Consider the following 18,495-nt stretch of genomic DNA (forward strand, 5'->3'; position numbering starts at 1 on the left):
GCAGACTGCAACCCCCCCACTGTGCTTTGCCCTGATATCTGCAGTGTGAGGTTGGATCGCTCATTCTCATCCTCACACTGATGCCACTTATTTCGGTCTTTGTTTGACATAAAAGGGCATATTTGTCACTTTATTGCAACTATATTTGCACTCTTGAGCTCCTTCATTCACTGACTGATCATAAAGTTATTACTTGCGTTATGTATTCATCCTTTTGAACATAATTAATGAAGCCACATGTAATCACTAAAATTTGTATTTTGGGTACAATAAGAGAGTTTCGGATGTAACGCTGTTTTGTTTTGTTTAAATTTCACCAACTTGCTGATGCCCACGGTTGTGAGTGCGGCTTCTTGCTGTACATGAGTGGATGGTTGTAAATCACATCACAGATGCCAAAAACCTCTCAAACCAAGCCCTCTTGCCGGTGATGCTGTGCGCAACCTCGTGACAACCACATCACTGATACTAACTCCTGAGCTGACTCTATGTTAACATGCGCCACAAATAAGGGTCATATTTGGATTTAAAACAGTCACCGAGAAGCTTCCACTGAATGCTGCTTTCCCCTGCATGACACTGAAACCATTAACACATACTAACCCTCCATACCCTGTAGGAAATTCACTTCCTTGGAATAACATTTCAACAGGGAAAGAGTTGAGAGCAAATGTCCTTCTCTTGAACCTTCTGTCAGTCAGACAAGTGTAGCTTGGGCTTTTGTTTGCACAGGACAGGATTAACAATGGCGACATAAACGAGCTAAGGAAGCATAGAAACTGCAGAAAGGGCGTATGGCTCCTGTGTCAGTGAATCCAAACTACCTCTATGTTTGAACAAATCCAGTTACACAGCTCAAGAAAATATTACTCTGACGGAAGGAAAAGGCAGTAAGAGTCTCAGTAGTACTGAAAAGCTATTATATCAAAACGTAAAGGGAAAGCAGTTTGATGAGCTGTATAGTGAACTGAAACTGAAACAAAACGAAGCCTATCATTAGGAATACTGACGTTTTACAGCTTCAGTTCTTTTTTCACTCAGTAGGTGGCAGCAAACTACAAACAATGGTTGCATTTTACACTCATCCGTTTTCATTAGAGGCAGAAGCCAGAAGCACATCCAGGTTTAGGTCTGCTGCTTGGTGCTACACAGAAACAGGCTGAACAGACTGAGACTCACATGAATTTGGACGAATCGAAGTAAGAATGTCACTTCTGCTCAATTGAACTGATTATCATGACCCTCACTAATAGCCACTTAATAAGTTAAGAGTAATGTGCCAAAGTAGTATAAATATTTTAACTTTTGGCAAATCCAGCAGGTTAATTAAGTGATTTCACATCATGTGTTCAAACGGCTTGTCAGTTTTTAATATATCCCATGTGCGCATACTTAAGCTTTAAAAAAAATACAGTCCAATGACCTGATAGATGTTTGCTGAACATTGTGGTTTACATCAGCACTTAAATTAAAACATAAAGAACCTGTTTTGTGTGGGCTGTTCGATACCATGAAGCAAGACCTCTGAACATCTCAGTTTTTACACACACACACACACACACACACACACACACCCACACACACCACACACACACACACACACACACACACACACACACACACACACACACAACAGGAGTTATAAGGTTAATGGGCATCCAGTCAGTTAGCTAGTAAGTACTTTGGGTTTAATATCGGCACATATGGCAAAATAACCAGTTTCTCACATTAAATTTCAAACAGGACAGTGGTAACAACAGCAGGCTACGGACAATCTTAAGTTTTAGATTTTAAATAGGCTGTATACATTTCAATGGGAGCAACAGGACGGTCAAATGTTGCTGATTTTACTACAGAGCAGGACGGATTGTAGGGCAAACATCGTGGGAAAACACGTTTTCAACACTGCAGGTTACCTGGTGTAATGTTTTTCAGCTAAATAGAAACATGGCCTGACTCCTACCAACTATATAAAGAGTAACTGAAGGTTAAATGCAGCTAATATGTCCTGTTTTAAGCCAGGCACTTCCACCTCCGCTCCGCTGCGTCTCAGACACCATCGCTCTGCATTTTTGGGGGATAAAATCGCCCCTGCTTTCACCTCATGAGTGTTTTTATAGTAAGTCGATGAGCTTCAGTGTGCTGTTTTCTACTGAGATCATAGGTCAGTCATCTTCTCCTAACCAGTTGTTTCTTACAGTGTAACATAACGTGTTTACCAAAGTAATCACATTCCCCTTTTTTGTGGCTCCCTATCATGAATAAATGTACTGCTTAAACCAGTGTGCCCAAATCTAAGCTTGTGTTTGTCATTTCTCCTACTTTAATTTGAATTTTAGAAACCTTCCTTCCTATTATTTCTACCACATTTCCATCTCTTTTTCCCCTTACTATGCTCTGTGTGATCCTGTCCATGACCCTGTACTTTTGCTAGAGAAATAAGTTTTGGCAGCTCTTTTCTAATTTCTAATGACATTTTTCTGTGTCTACCAATAATGTTTCTGTTGGAGCTGTTTTAAGTACAACTATCCAGAATCTTGCCTGATATTGAATACAGTTTCATTTCAGGAGAGCTGTGTCTGCTGCTGCATCATATACAACACATCTACAGTATAGCACAGATCTGATGAACCCACTTTCACCTAAACACTGAATTATATTTAATGCCCTCTTGCATTCATTCGTCTACTATTTTCTGAATAGAATAATAAGGAAGGGCACGCTGCTGCTCCACATCGAAAGGAGCCAGCTGAGGTGGTTCGGGCATCTGACAAGGATGCCTCCTGGGCGCCTCCTGGGTGAGGTGTTCCTGGCATGTCCCACCGGGAGGAGGCCCCGGGGCAGACCCAGGACACGCTGGGGAGATTATATCTCTCGACTGGCCTGGGAACGCCCTGGTGTTCCCCCAGATAAGCTGGAGGAGGTGGCTGGGCGGCGAGGGAGGTCTGGGCTTCTCTGCTTAGGCTGCTGTCCTCGCGACCCGGCCCCGGATAAAGCGGATGAAGATGGATGGATGGATGGAAGAGCACACCATATTCCCTGGTGTTCCACTTTCCACCCAAAGTCTTTCAGAGTAACTTGTATTTGACTATACAATAAATAAAATCCTTCATCATCTAAAAATCCAACCATTGATAACAGTTTTCCTCATTTTGTTTACTAGCCCCTCTCTAAACATCATGTCTTATATTTTTCTCATTTCATGTTCTAAACATTATGCTGGAACCACTTTGATATTCTATACAGTGTGATCCTCTTTCATTTATAATTTTCTCCATTATTTTGCAGATCTTGGATGTTAAAGCTCTGATTTGAGTACTCACATTCAGTTAAAAGGACTAGATGCTACAGTCCCCGATAAAGCATTGCTTTAGATGGAGAGACTCTTGAGGGACGGCTGTTATGAGGAAAGGCAGCCCAGAAACTTTGCCAGCAGCACGCATCGTTGTGTGCCTCAACTTTTGGTCTTTTACCCAGGCTAATCTGCCATTTTCCTTCCTTGGTTAGGTTTAGGGATTAGAGATCAATCTAGATTATCATTTTAAATTTGGGACACATCATCAGTAGTGGACCTTGGATTCATCAGGTGTTTCGGCCATTATCACTAGACACCCTCATCCAAGGAGGCCCTGCCAGGGTTCATCAGGCCCAGTGTGTCACTGATTTATGTTAAATTGTTATTTCCCTCCTTCTTTCTTCTGTTTAGTTTCCTACAGTTTATTTTCTATCTATTCACTGCAACTGAGAAATAATACTTACCTCTTTAGCATTTAGAGCGGAATATTTCTTTTCTCTCGTGGTTAGCTGACTGCCTTAGCTGCCCAAGTGGTGTCAGCCCTTTTTAACCATAGCCAGTGACTGGTCCTCTAAGCAGTGTTAGCTAGTTCTCTTATAGCCTGCCGTTGCGCCTGTCCTCTGATCCCAATCTCTCTAAGCAGTTTTGCTGTTGTGCTGGCAACAAAGCCCCTGCACCCCACTTCCACAGGGCGCACCTTGATCTTCCAGCCTCTGTCCTCTGCCTCAGCTGACAAGTTGGCATTGCGCAGCTTCTTGCGCTCAAATGCTTCCTCAATTGCTTCCTCCCATGGTACCGTCAGCTCAATGACGTACGCAAGTTTTTGAGAGTTAGACCAAAGGACGAGGTCTGGTCGCACAGTAGTTGTTACAATCTCTGTGGGGAAAATTAGCCTCTGATCCAAGTCCACTTGCATCTGCCAATCCCTTCAGCGGGCCCAGGTCTGGGATTGAGGGGCTTGTCCTCGGCTTGTCTCCTTCCCGGACAAATGTTGATAAAAACTGACACTCCTCTTGGTTTGTGAAAGGTTGAGCGTTAATGGATTTTCTTTTGCACTCAACTTTCTCAGCTAGACACCCGAGAACCTGGTTGTGTCTCCATGTGTATCTGCCCTGACTAAGGCTAGTCCTACAACCAACCAAGATCTGGTTGAGTGTTGCTGGGACTGTACACAGGGGACAGGATGGGTCCTTTCCAAACCACAGCACTTTATATTCATCCATTCACACACATTTACCCAGTAAGTGCTTTCTATCTAACACTCACACACATAACCTGATAAACACATCAGAGAGCAACTTTGGGTTCAGTATTTTGTGGAAGGATACCTGGATGCTCTGCTTCCCCAGGTAGTCATTGGTCTAAATGATGGGCAGTTTCCCACACTCCCAAACTCTGTTAAGTAATTCTAATAACACATTTTTTGATGACTCAGAGTCAGAAAAGATTTCCTCTTCATCATATGACACATCTAATCTTCTCCAGGTGCTGAATGAAACATTTTATAAAACACTTTGAGTGCTTCAGTAGGAAAAGACTACTGTATATAAGAACCAGTCTATTTACCATTTTTCCACTAAAAACTGGTTCCAGCTGCCTAAATCCATGTTATGCATCATCTGCCTGAGACACCATTATATTTCAGGCTCATCAGCACATAAAAATCTCTGTCCGTCTGTGGTTAACTCAGGGTTTGGGGTTTTCATACAATAAAAATGCATGATTACAGTGCAGGAACAGAAGGAAGCCTGAAAGCCTGTTCAGCCAGCAGGAGTCTCTGAAGTACAGCAGGTTGTTTTCTACAGCTTTTTTTTTCCAGTTCAAGTTTTGAAGTAATCAAAAAATGATAAAGAGCTCATATTATTATTTTCAGCCTGTCCCTTTAGGAATTGCCACAGCAGATCATCTACCTCCATCTTACCCTACACCGACAGAGATGTTGTCCTTCGACATCCATGCATCTACGTCTATGCGTCTTCTCTGTGGTCTTCCTCTTCCATGGTAGCTTGATCGTTCAACATCCTAAGTCCCGTATATCCACTTTTAAACATGTCCATCTCAGCCTTGCCTGCAAGCCCCTCAACCTGAGTTTGTCCTGATATGCACGTTTCCATCCTGTCGCTGTCCGTAACTGCAAAAACATACATCACAACAGGTCTCACTACCTTATTGTAACCCTTCCCTTTCACCTTTGCTGCTATTGTCACCCACTCCACCCCACCTGGCTAGATGTAAGACGCAGTCTGTCTCAAAGCGACTTATATTCCTGTTGTTTCCCATGCGTATCCCTCCAGGCTCTACCTGCTCACTACAATTACTTTTGATTTTTGTTACTCAAAAAAAGCAAAAGAAAACACAATAAACACAACGTGATACAAATGAGCAACAATAAAACTATAAATCAAACTGTTTATCAAGAACCAACAATTTACTGATGCTTAAATTGAAAGCATTTTGATCTATTTATTAGGAACACCTGTGCAGGTAATGCCATTGACACTGGACCGCATCAGAAAGATGATTAAAGTTTACTGGGTGGTAGCACATTGGGCTCCTTTATTATATTTTTACATTGGTTGTTTTTCATAAGATAAAGTAATAACAAAGGAAATGAACCTAAATAATCACTCACCATTGAATTCTTAAAAATATATTTAATTAAAGTTTCATGACCACAGCATGGACGTCACCTTCTCCCCGTCAATCTTATTAGAAACTTATGGACACAAGCCAACACCTCTCTAAAATGAACTTGGGCAGCCAATAGAGAATACAGCTATTTCAAATCACACAGGGTCAACTGATTAATGAAATAATCGAGCACAAATCTGGATTTCAGTCTCACATGGCGACAGACGTTTGCTTTTGGATTTTTCATGATGACCCCCAAACATTTCTTTTTCAAAGCAGCAGCAGGACAGTTAAATCAGCAATAAGCTTGAGACAGGATACACGTCTACAGCATGGAAGCAAAGCTTAGATTATTTCCTTTATCTGTGAGCTCTCAATGATGTGACTGTGTGCACTTTTCAGAGGCGTCGACGCAGCAGGAACATGAAGAAAACCGCACTGATGAGGATGCAGAGTGTACACACAGTGGGAACCACAATCTCTGTTACCATCTCCATGTGGCCTATCAATGGATCTGCAACGCGTACATGGAACCAAGAGTTAGTGTATCGCCATTTATTCAATTCAGCTTTATGTATTCAGCTCAAGGCATTTTATATTGTAAGGTAGACCCTACAATAATACATAATACATTTAGAGCCCCAGCTTACTTAGATTTTTGATTTAGTTGTGTACTATAAAAAATAATTTTTTCCTTAGTGCAAAAGCACAGCACTCTTTTAACAGAATGATAAGATGGGATGCTATGGTGGTGAGGATCAGAAAAACCCTTTATATACTTCAGCATGAACATATTATACCAATTTTACAAAGAAAATGATAAAACAGTAACAAATACCTAGAGTTACAAATACAACTAAATATAAATGTAGAAATACGTGTTGAATATGTTTATGGTGTGAAGCTCTGACTGTATTACTTTTGGCTATTTCTAATATGGGTTCATTCCTGGTGTAAGATGATTCTATTCAGCAGCTTTTCCTTAACTTGTGTGACTCGTTCTATTGTGGAGTTCACCACCATCTGCACTCTAAAATACCTACGAGGATATCCAGCATTGTTGTGACATTATGTTGTGCATGAGCTTGGTGGCTGACTAATCTGAACAAAGAACATACAGTGCAAATGAAATACAAATAAAACAAATATTAATTGTAACATATTAAGTGTTATATAATGTTAGGAGTGATTAATTTAATTAAGTGATTGTCAAATGTGCGAGCAGGGCTTAAACTGAGCTGGAAGGACGTGGAATAGCGTTCTGGCCCCTTTAATTAATTTCAATCTAATAAGCAGATTAGTTCATTTTTTGTGTCCTGCTAGTATGGCAATATTTGCTGAGTAATAAAAAAAAATCCTGATATCCTTTTTCCCTTCTCATCCCTGCGATTTGTTTATGGTGCAGATGTAAGTAAAAGTGGCTGCAGTACAGCAGAAGACGAGTGAGCATAAAGGGAGTGAAGCTCAAAATCCCAAACACACAACCAAACGCACAGTTTCTGTGCAGTTTGGTCCAAAATGTGTCTGCTCTCTAAAGGTGCAATCGCTGTGAGAGAAGAAGATGTTATTATGTAACAGTACTGGAGACGGGGAAAGAAAGACAGGATGGAGAAATTATTTTCAAAGTTAAGGACCGCTCACCACGTGAAATGTAAATTTAAAGCTTACATATAACACCCTCGCATATTCTAAGGCTCCTATCTGTACCTGATGTGTTGCTGAAATGTGTTTTGACTCAGTAAAAGCTGGGAGAATCACATTAATCTCACACAGCATCAAAGTATGTACCTAAACTTCATCATGGATTGACCAAGCCTGTTCCATTCCTGCAAGTTCCTGATTTTCCTTTGACTTTCTTCTAGCTGGAGGGGCAAAACAAAGAAAAACCCTGTTAGATGAGACAAAAACAAGCTTCAGACTGAATTTTCCTTTGTTTGGCCCCACCAAGCTTTTTACAGCCCACGCACTACTTCATTATACTAACCTGCAGCCAGCAGCTGGTTACTGGAGGAGCAAGTCTCTACAGCTTTCCTCTTCCAACTTTCAACCTGTAAAGCCCAAACAAGCCCTTGTTTAAGCATAGTGTCTTCACCTCCATGGGGGACTTTTAGCATGAAGTGTGTAGCGTTTACCTCTCTCTGATTGGGAAAGCCATTTGAGCTGATAATGCGTTTGTAGTAGTGGACAGAAGCTTTTGGGTAGCGTGGCTTATTTTTGCTCCTGAAGTCCACGTAGTAGAGCCCAAACCTCTCAGAGAAGCCTTCATCCCACTCAAAGCTGTCGAGGAGAGACCAGGCCGTGTACCCCTTCACATTGACCCCATCTTTTATCGCTGTAAGTCGAATTGTGGACACTCGTTTGATTGACATCATATCTAATGTACACAGGTTTGATATTTGATAGGCAGTTTTTGAGACAGTGACGTCTTCCTGGGTTTCACCTTTGAGCATTTCGTTGATGTAGTCTTTGAAGTACTTCATCCTCCAGTCGTCACAAAGGTCGGTGCACAGCATTTTCTCTGACACGCCATTTTCTGTCACATAGATCATGGGGTTTCCATACTGAGTCTGTTAGTGAGATGCCATATCACATATTTTTGTTATTATATTTGCTGAAAAACTATATTTCAAATGAATACAGTATCACCCAGGTTCACAACAGAAAGACATCAACAATTTATATGATGCTGATACATTTACCATACATGAACTTGTCATGAGTGACCAGTTCATCCAGTCTTCACTGTGAATATGTCCATGATGCAGTGGTTTCACACAAAGCCCCAGTTTCCCCCAAATACAGCTAGAGTTTTAATTTGAATAGCTCAGTAATCAGGATGTGTACCTTAACAAAGTTCAACAAGCGTCGGAAGCCCCAGGGAACGGAGTAGAGCCATTCAGAACCAGGGTCAGGCCATTGTGGGTCAACCAGTTCAGCAAGGTCACGGTCAGAGAAATAGTTGTCTCCAGCTCCTGATGGGTAATTCTTCAGAGTGACATAGCGAGTTGTGAAATGTCCAAGACCCAAGAAGTCACAGGTGCCCTTGATGTAACTTTTCTCCTGAGGAGAGAAGACGGGCAGCCGCGAAGCTCCCAGACCCTGCTGGCCACTCTTCCTGCCTGAAGAAATTTAGTACACTGTGAAACTAAGTGAAGCTATATGCAAGGGATCATTGACAGCAGGGGTGGGGGAACATAAGGAGCATAATATCAGACTGAAGTCACGCTAAAATTACAATGCACTAAATACTGAGTATGCAACTTCCTCTTATGCAAACAAAGAGTCATTAGAAGTGTTACATAGTGGATCTTGATTGATTCAGTATTCTGTTCAAACTAGCATGTCTACAGCTACTACACATGTTGACACTGGAATATAGGAATTAATCTACCAGCGGAGGTAATAGTGCATTTACTCAGGTTAAAAGCATTCATGGTGACTTATTCGTGGCTGGTCACACAGAAAGTGAGGTGCATAGTTGTGTGACAAGTGTGTACACAAACCCCCAAGATCACAATAGGTTAGCACTTACTGCAGCGCATGGCTGTTTTCTTCCAGACCACAACATATTTGCTATCAACTACAAGTCAGGCTCTTAATTGCTATGTTTTGCTGTTGTGACAAAATCTGGCCAAAGACAGACATATAACACTTTGCAAAGTACCCCCGGCCCCCCGTGCTTCTTTCTGCCAATAGAGGTCTTCCATATACCTCCGTATAGCAACAGCTTCTAGCTCAGCTCTTCTTCTCAGTTTAGCAGTTCAGCAGTGTGTGTTGACCACTGAGTTTGAAAAGGCCAGGATCACAGCAGCTGCTTTGGAAAGTATTACTTCCTATTCAGAAATTCATGAAAATAAATGAATGACGTGGTGAGATTTTTCTCTTTGAAAGGGATGTGCGTTAAACTTCCCTTGAAAATTCTTGACACATGTAGTTATATCCTTTTTCTTTTTTGGGGGTGAGGACATTTTTACATATTGCAAAGGTCTAAATGGTTGCATTTGACATACCAATGTAATCTTTCATAACTTGTGGGTAGTCTCCATGGAAGAGAGGTGTAGCAAACCAGCCCAAGTAGAACTGAATGTATCTCTCTGCTGCTTCGATATCCCTCTGGTTGGAGATGTCCACTGGTTCACCCCAGTCAGCAGTCAGCGAGATCCCAACCAGGCCTGCACACATGCAAGAGCTTTGTTGATAGAAATTATGCATGTGCATATATTATATACACATAAATACACACACACACACACATATATATATATATATAGATGTATGTATGTATGTAGATAGATAGATAGATAGATAGATAGATAGATAGATAGATAGATAGATAGATAGATAGATAGATAGATAGATAGATAGATAGATAGATAGATAGATGAATGAAAGTTTTCCCTTTCACCTTTTTGTTTGCTTCTCCACTGCATGTCATACGTGTGCCATACTTTAGCATGTGCCTGTTGGAAAGATAGAGATGCAGGTTTAGCCTTATGTCTGTTCACCATTATTTTTTCAATCAAAGGTCCCAGTGAGATACAGTATCTTTTCTGGGAGTAACAAAAGTAACAAAATAAGATGTAAGGCTTCACGAAGAATAACGTACAAACTGCTACATAAGCAACAGAATATATTTGACCAATTTTAATGTAATATTTAACAAAACACAATAAACAAAAAAACATGTAGGAATCATACGGTAAAGAAAAATGTGTAAAATAATAACATAATAGTAAAGAGCATTTTTGTAAGCACTGATTACAGTAGGGGTAAATAATTATTTGCTGCTCTGCTGAATTTAAAGTTTGTTCAGTTACAGATTCAGTAAAATATGTACGTGAGCAAACTTATAAATGAGCTCTCGACAGTTTGGTTTTAATGTAGGAGACAGAATATCAACCAAAACATGAAATCGTTGTTGGCAAGTACAGCGATAAGACATTTTTATAGCTGATCACCAGGTTTGATTACATGTTGGGAGGGATTTGACCTTTGACCTGCCGTTTGGCTTCAGCTCCCACCACTGATTTTCTGCAGGACTGAGGTCTGGAGACTGGCTCAGCCACTTCATGACATTAATGTGCTTCCTGATGCCAAAGAACTTAATTTTGGTTTCATCTGACCACTGCACTTTCTGGCCTTCTCTTGGTAAAATTGATGGAATTATAATCTCGACAGCAACTGATTTGGAGCACCTTTGTTTTTCAAGTTTGCAATCATAGTATTAAAACTAATAATTGGAAATTATGGTAAATGATCAGATTTATCAGCAAAACTGGGCACAAGTCATTCAGTCCTACCTTGATGATATGGTGGGCGGCTTTGTAAGCTCCTGTTCCCTTCAGTTTCAGTCCAGGTGCATGTTCACCTGTTTCATATCCCTCCACAGCAATGGACTTAATAACGAGACACTGACAATCACTCTCTGACACAGCATACTGTATTACATTACAACTGCAAACTGTGAAGGAACCATTTTCTTTAACCTGACATACCCAAGGATTGTTGAAAGTAATCCAGTACTTGACTCTGTTTCCAAATCTTTCAAAGCATAAGTTAGCAAAGTCGTTAAAGTAATTCACCATGCTGATATTGTGCCAACCGCCATATTTCTCATGTAACACCTGTGGAGAGTAACATAGATTTTACTGTTGTATCTACAATATAGCTTTGGATAAGAAACTATGTTGAGCAATAATATTAGTGCTTACCTGTGGTAAATCCCAGTGGTATAGGGTGACAATGGGTGTGATCTTGTTATCCAGTAGCATGTTAATCAAGTCACTGTAATATTTAATTCCTTTCTCATTGATTTTTTCACCTGTAAGAATTGAAAGTGACATACACTACATGGAGCAAAGTGCTGGGAAACTATACATTACACCTAATGCAATTGTTGGTTGTGGAAATCCACACCATGAGGCTCACACATACAGTGTGAGCACAGTTTTTGTGCATCCATGAAAAACTTGCCGACCAGCTCGTTCTGCTACTGACTCTTGCTTGGTGTCATTTATTGACGTCTGAAGAAGCAAGTTCATACTGGCAATTTCATTAAACAGACCTGGGCCTGAGTAGCATGAAGAACCATACACAGCTGCAATACCCAGGCACCTCGTTGTCAGGCTGGACACCAGCTCGGTCACAGACTGGAGGAGGATGGACTTCAGACCTGAACTGTGGAGATGTGGCATTGCCACTGGGTGCCACATCTCATCTCGATATCATTCTGCATTGATATTGTCTCCAGTGATGATAAGCCTTGTTTATTCAGTGAGGGAGATGCCGCCCAAAACCATCACACTTACACCACCCAACGCTGTTACCCTATCAGTGCAACAATCAATCCACACTTTGACCCCACAATCCAACTGCTGCAGGGGGAATCTGGACTCTTCGGTGAACATATTGTTCCTCCACATGTTGAAGTTCCAGTGCTCATGCTGCAGACACCAGCAAAACTGGGCCTGATGGTGAAAGGCAGTCATGGTAGGCTTCCTGGAAGCCCTATTAGACCAGAGCTCTGTTCATGGCTCCTAAATGCCGGTGTCATCTTTTTGGGATGTCCGCTTCACAACCTCTGACATCCTCTGTTATATGAAACTATAATACTGCTGACACTTGGTTTTGTGCAACACATTCTTTAAGTTGCCCAATGGCTTGGTCCCTATCCGGGTGAGTCTTAGATTATCATAAGCTCACAGCAAGAGTCCACAGCAGAATAAGCTGTTTATACTGGCAAGTTTATCATGGATGCAACCGCCATATGCAGCTCTACTGCTCAACCCACAAATGCATTTTCCTTACACATGTGGCACAATTTAAGAGGAAATAAATCATTTTCAAAGGGAACGAAGTATTGTTACAACTAAGAAAAAATCACGCAAATACAAATGTCCTAATTTTTTGTGCAAATTTCAGATATATACATTTTTAAATGATGTCAGATTTATGCTTACTTTTCAGTCCAGTGGGTAAAATCCTTGGCCAGGAAATGGAGAAACGATAATGATTCAGCTTCATGTCCTTCATCAAGGCAATATCGTCCTTAAAGACAGACAGCAGGAAATATTTCTTTAAATAAATCACAAAAGACGATGTCTTTAGATGTGAGTCTTTGTCTGATAACATATGAAACAGGTCTACTTTATATTATCTTCAGATAAAGCTGTAATCAGATTGAATGTTTCCTAAAATTCCTAAAACGTATTTTCCATTCTAACTATAACAGTTCTGGATGTTGGTTGGGGTGTAGGAGTCATAAGTCATGTGGCTTATGTTGGAGTCTGTGGTTTGATTTGAATGTAAGACCACTCTTTTATTTTATTTACTTACTTTCATGTTGATTTTTTATTTTTACATCAACTTTTAAATTGATCTTTTACTTAATATTTACTTTTACTTTATTCACTGTCAGGAGTCTGACACCTTTTCAAAATGTTACCTTTAGTGTAAAAGCTATTCCTTCACATTCTGGGCTGCAAATAAACATTAGTAGGAAAGCAAGAAAACGGAAAATATATTTTTACATTACAGTTATATTTGTAATATGCATCCATATGTAATGTAGGCTGTGATAATGAATGTTAGAGGAAGAGAAACGAGTCATTTAGATCGGTTGAGCAATAAAATATTGTGTGTAACAGTTTGGCACTGAAGAAAATTCCATTTTTTTCACGTCACCTTGAATTTGTGGTATCCCTCACATGAAGAGTCTGCTGTGTCATTCAAGAATATTTTCCCCTTTTTATGGGAAAATGCATCCCAGATGCTTATTCCCTTTCCATCGACATTCCAGGCTCCTTCAGTCTGGTAAGCAGAGCTGCCAACTCCCCAGGAGAAACCTGCAGAGGAACAAAAAGCAATCAACAAATCTTATTTTATTTTGTATTCACTCCTGAGCTTATAATTATGATCATATTACGGTTTTCCAGGTTAAGGTAGAATTTTATATTTATGTTTAATTATATGATCAACTTTTAAACCAACATGAGCACTTTAAGAACGTTTTATTCTTACTTTGTTCTTTAATAACATTTTGTGCCCAGAAAAAAATTATGGCAACTTAGGAAAGATCCGTCTGTCATGAAGATTGTGTGATATGAACAAACGCTGGAGACATAGGTTTCCTATACAGTGTTGCATAATATGGAATTAAAAGTCATGCCTTCATAAGTATTGAAAAAGCAAAAGAGAAAAATGTCATAATATATTTATGTTCTGAAAAATCTTGGTCAGACAATAAGCATTTGTATGTTTTTCACAGCCTTTTGAGCCTTTTGAGCAGACACTCAGTATCAAAACATTTATGTATGCCAGGAAGCAAGTAGTGCATGTTCAAAAAATTACAATATCATGGAAAATATCTGATTTTTAATAATATGATTTAAAAAAGGGAAACTTTCCTTATTCTGTCTTCACCACACATCAATTAAAATAGTTCAAGGCTTTGTTCCTTTAATTATGAGAGCTTCCTATTTGAGTACATCACTATTCAAACTGTAATACTGTATATATTTCAGTCTAGTTCAGTATATTCAGCCTTAAGGATGGCTGCTGACTTGATATTTGTCCACATGATTATCATCAACACCCCATAATGGATCAATTAGATCAGTTGGAGGTGTTGTTGGCCGACAGGTTGCAGGTGGAATACGTGACGCTGTGGACCAAAGGTACAGGAAGAGGAGGCCAGGTGGAGGTTGTATTAGGAGCCAGTGAGAGAGAAGGAAAGGCGGAAGTGTGGAAGAGTAGGGACTCTAGGGATTATGACTGGTTCAGGGGTATGTATGATGGAGAGAAGGAAGGTTGATATTATAATGTAGGCAGGAAACTAGGTAGAAGAGAAGCAGGGCCAGGAGCACCAGAGCTGTTCTGTCATGGTGTAGATAATAACAGAAATACAGCAGGGGTGATCTTGATGGAAGAGTATGTGAATAGTGTTGTGGGGTAAAGAGAATATCAGCTAGGATCAAGAGTTTGAAGTTGGAAATTAAAACAGTGATGTGGAAAATGTTAGGGGTGCATGTGCTCCACAAACAAGGAATTCGGGAGTAAGTTGTGTGAAGTGGGAGAGAGAGTCTCCAGGGGGAGATTGGAACAGATATCAGTGGAAAAGGAAGCAGAGGTGATGAGGTGTTCGGCAAGAGACAGAGAAATGCCGAAGGACACATGGTAGCAGATTTTGCATAAAGGATGGAACTGGCTGTTGTAGAAACATATTTGAGAAGAGAGAGGAACACTGAGTGACATACTAGAGTGGAGGATGGTGCACACGGGTGAGCTACGTCTGAGTGATAGCAGAATGTAGCTACACAGCATTGGATGACTTTGGACTTCAAGAAGAAGAAGCAAGTGAAGGTAGAAACAGCTTTTAAATGGTGGAAGATGAGGATGAGGCTTCATGCTGAGAAATAGCTCTGCAGGTGCAATGTTAGCTTTGAGATTCCTAATAAAGAAGTATACAGATGGTCAGAAGGAGTTTCACTCTGTCTTTGTTTCTAGAGAAACTATATGATAAGGTTCCACGAGAGGAACTCTGGCATTGCATAAGGAAGTTAGGGGAGGTATGTGAGGCTGGTGCAGGACAGTAAGATAGTGGCGGGGTAGTAGTGAAAGTCCAAGTATGACAGAGTACATGTGTGTGAGTGAGAGAGAGGCACGTTGAAAGGTTAAAATGCAAGAAGCAGAGGTAGTGAAGGTAGAGGATGCGGTCAACCATCCAAAGCAATGCGCGGTGCGTAAGTCAGGTGAAGAAGAGAGTTCAGACAGGGTGGAGTGGGTGTAGATGCGTAGCAGGTGGGATTTGTGGGAAAAAGCCAGAGTGAAAGAAAAATTTACATGAAAGATGGTATACAAAGTTCAGAGATGATATTACTGACAAAACGACAGGAAGCCAAGTCGGAGGTGGTAGAGTTGAAAATATTACGATTTTCATCAGGAGTGACCAGAATGGACACGATTAGAAAGAGGAGGAATGGTGAATATAGTAAACAAAGAATGTTGAAAATGAGCTGCCAGTCCTGAGGAAAAGAGAAACACCTTAGATGTATTATAGCTGTATTGAAGGAGGATGCTGGGGATAGGGTGAGATGGAGGAAGACGATCCGCTGTGGGAACGTCTGAAGGGTGAAGTCAGAAGAGGAACAAGTAGCAGTGGAAGAATTTTATGCTTGATTAGTTTATGACTTCTCAGATAACTCCAGTTGCTGATGACTAAGATATTTGTATTTTCTTGGTTTTGTGACAGATTGTTTAATAAATTGGTTTCATAATAAAGATTTAACTCTGAGCACTGAAAAAGAAATATGAGTGTGAAAAAGTGTGGGATTTGGGATTTGCATGTAGGAACTAGGAATACTCGATTCTACCAACAAAAATGAGTTTAGCTGAATATACCAGAGAGATATTTTATATATACGGACACTATATTGCTCTCCTGTGGAACTGTAAGTCCAGCATGTGGTCTGCTTTCTCTTAGATCCTGGTTTCCTACCAGTTGGGAAGGTGCCGTAGTAGAAGGACGTTCTCTCGTTCTTTGTCCAGTCAAAGTCCTCAGTGGCTGACACACATAGCACCAAGGCAAGCACATGGTGTGGTCTCAGGATTCCCCACTGCAGCATTGTCATCTTTGGCAAAGAGAGCACTGTCTTTAGTTACAATTGACTAGCCAGATTTTAGCACAGATTTAACATCCTCATAGCTTGCACATAAATTTTTTAAAGTGTAGTGTCTTCATTACACTAATCCTACTCATATTTTGGAACGGCACAAAGGACTTTTTTGGAAAAAATATAAATACCTTTTGATTTTCTTTGCACCCTCGTGAATAATTAAAAAACAAACAAACATATTAGGGTAGGATTAGGTTTGTCACCAGTGATGACATAGACCTCATAGGGTTAATGGCAGTAATGTGTGGGATGGCAGCTGCTGCAAGGCTTCAGTCTGCTCTGAACTATACAGTATGGAATATCACAGAACATGCATAAATAAAACAAAGACTCAGAAACTTACACTCAGGTGTCAGGTGTCCACAAGTTTTGAGTGAAATCATCCTAATTCAACCCCAAACCTCAGGATCATTTAAATATCCACTGAAAAAAGTTACATATCCACCGAAACACCCAGTCATTGTCAGAAGAGCCTAGTTTCATTTCAGCCAGCTGTAGGACACACTGACACAAAATGCTATCAGAGACAGAAAATAAGCCAACTTGTCCAACACGGTTAGGATGACTGACATTTCAAGCTGCTAAATCTTTTCAAGGATGTGGAAGATTTTAAAAAGTAAGAGTGGGCAAGAATCCCTTTGACCTTAATTCCTGTGCTGTTTCTTTCCCTATACTTTCCCCTTTGCTCAGCCTGTGTCACCCCAACCACCTCACTCAGAACCACATATAGATGTCTGACCTGCTGCATTTGTCTCAGTTGGAAACTGCTCCAAAATGCAAGAAAAGTCTCCAAGCTTCTCCACCTGATCAGTGTTCGCCAGCGTTACTAGCTGGTTCGCTGCCAATGGTAACAAAAACAAAACCGAGTCGAGTATCCAGGACATTTTCTGCTATTCATCAGCACATGTACAGCAACCCCCACCCCACCAGACGCACACTGAATACCTCTCCATTTGAAAGCAGTGAAGTGTGAGCATAAAGCTTTTGCTGGGGCCAACAGATCTTTTTGAAAAGGAGGGATTTTGACACTGTAAGCAAAGTTAATGGCAGAGAGCATAATTTGTTTGCAAAACACATCAGAAGATATTAAAAAAGTTATCTGCTGGATGTGACTACTGGTTAAACCTCTATTTGGCAGCAGTAATGTTTATTGGGTTAGTTTGTCTCTGGCGTAGCTGAGTACAATACTCAGGTGGGGAAGAATTTCAGTACAATCTTCCTGACAGATGTGCTTCAGCTCGGCCACATGTTTTTTCTTGATGCATCCTCAAGCTTCAGCTGATGTTTCGGCCAACTCAGCGTTATTATTTTAGCTTCATACGACCACTAGCCCATTACAGCTATGTAAGGGTAGGGTCTGTGGTAGTACCATCTATATTAGTGTCCCAGTGCTGAATTATTATGATCATTATTGCCATTGAAGTCAAACATTCATTAATTTAGAAAATACAGGAAATAATCAGTCAATATTTTCATATGATAACCTTCTATTAGGTAAAACAGTTTGCTAGAGCACATGAGTGATGAAGGTAAAGGTTAGGTACTGGTTCCACTGGGACAGGCCTTTCCATGACCTGCTGTGACTCAAGAACATTACCAAAGTCCACCACTTGATTCAGATCCAGTCTGAAATGAATAAGTTCTTAATTTTCCCATGATTCCCACTCTAGCTAGATTCAGGAATACAAAGTGTGGTCATTTTTCCAGGAGTTCTGAAACCAGAAGGTGAAACAATCAGAACAATACCACGTTTTCATTACAGTCGGGTTTGCAGAGGTGACGCTCGTATAGTAGAAGCTCACCAGCCTCAGGGTCATGACCACTTCAGTAAATACAGTGTGGTGGAGCGGGGCCCTGTACTAAGCATGAATACAGCCATTATCATAAGATGCTTTG

At 40.5% G+C, this 18,495-nt stretch overlaps 1 protein-coding gene across 3 annotated transcripts; it reads right to left on the reverse strand.

Moving 5' to 3' along the window:
- Window positions 1-5,929: 5,929 nt before the first annotated feature.
- LOC102302326 (lactase-like protein) lies at window positions 5,930-17,485 on the reverse strand. 3 transcript variants are annotated; one of them, XM_005947098.3, is made up of 15 exons: window positions 17,339-17,485; window positions 16,422-16,554; window positions 13,610-13,770; window positions 12,886-12,973; window positions 11,638-11,747; window positions 11,422-11,550; window positions 11,227-11,322; window positions 10,332-10,386; window positions 9,937-10,098; window positions 8,771-9,045; window positions 8,367-8,493; window positions 8,059-8,258; window positions 7,911-7,974; window positions 7,715-7,788; window positions 6,303-6,440 (listed from the first exon to the last, which is right to left on the reverse strand). In XM_005947098.3, exons 1-14 carry the CDS (start codon window positions 17,345-17,347, stop codon window positions 7,715-7,717), a joined length of 1,683 nt encoding a protein of 560 aa, XP_005947160.1. In that variant the 5' UTR covers window positions 17,348-17,485; the 3' UTR covers window positions 6,303-6,440. The 3 variants fall into 3 exon arrangements, with proteins under 3 accessions (XP_005947157.1, XP_005947159.1, XP_005947160.1); XM_005947095.2 differs by lacking the exon at window positions 7,715-7,788 and having other exon boundaries at window positions 5,930-6,440; XM_005947097.3 differs by lacking the exons at window positions 7,715-7,788; window positions 17,339-17,485 and adding an exon at window positions 16,943-17,327 and having other exon boundaries at window positions 5,930-6,440.
- Between the last annotated feature and the right edge of the window lie 1,010 nt (window positions 17,486-18,495).

This window comes from Haplochromis burtoni, unplaced genomic scaffold, assembly GCF_018398535.1.
Source record: "Haplochromis burtoni strain Fernald_Lab_line unplaced genomic scaffold, NCSU_Asbu1 Contig_509, whole genome shotgun sequence".
Classification (NCBI taxonomy): Eukaryota; Metazoa; Chordata; class Actinopteri; order Cichliformes; family Cichlidae; genus Haplochromis; species Haplochromis burtoni.

Bases quoted from the DNA above. Each gene is read 5' to 3' on its own strand.
- LOC102302326 (XM_005947095.2), bottom strand. The intron at 13,771-16,421 runs GTAGGAAACCAG...GTTCCTCTGCAG, and splicing joins CTACGGCACCTTCCCAACTG to GTTTCTCCTGGGGAGTTGGC. The intron at 11,748-12,885 runs GTAAGCATAAAT...CAATTCTTACAG, and splicing joins TTTACCCACTGGACTGAAAA to GTGAAAAAATCAATGAGAAA.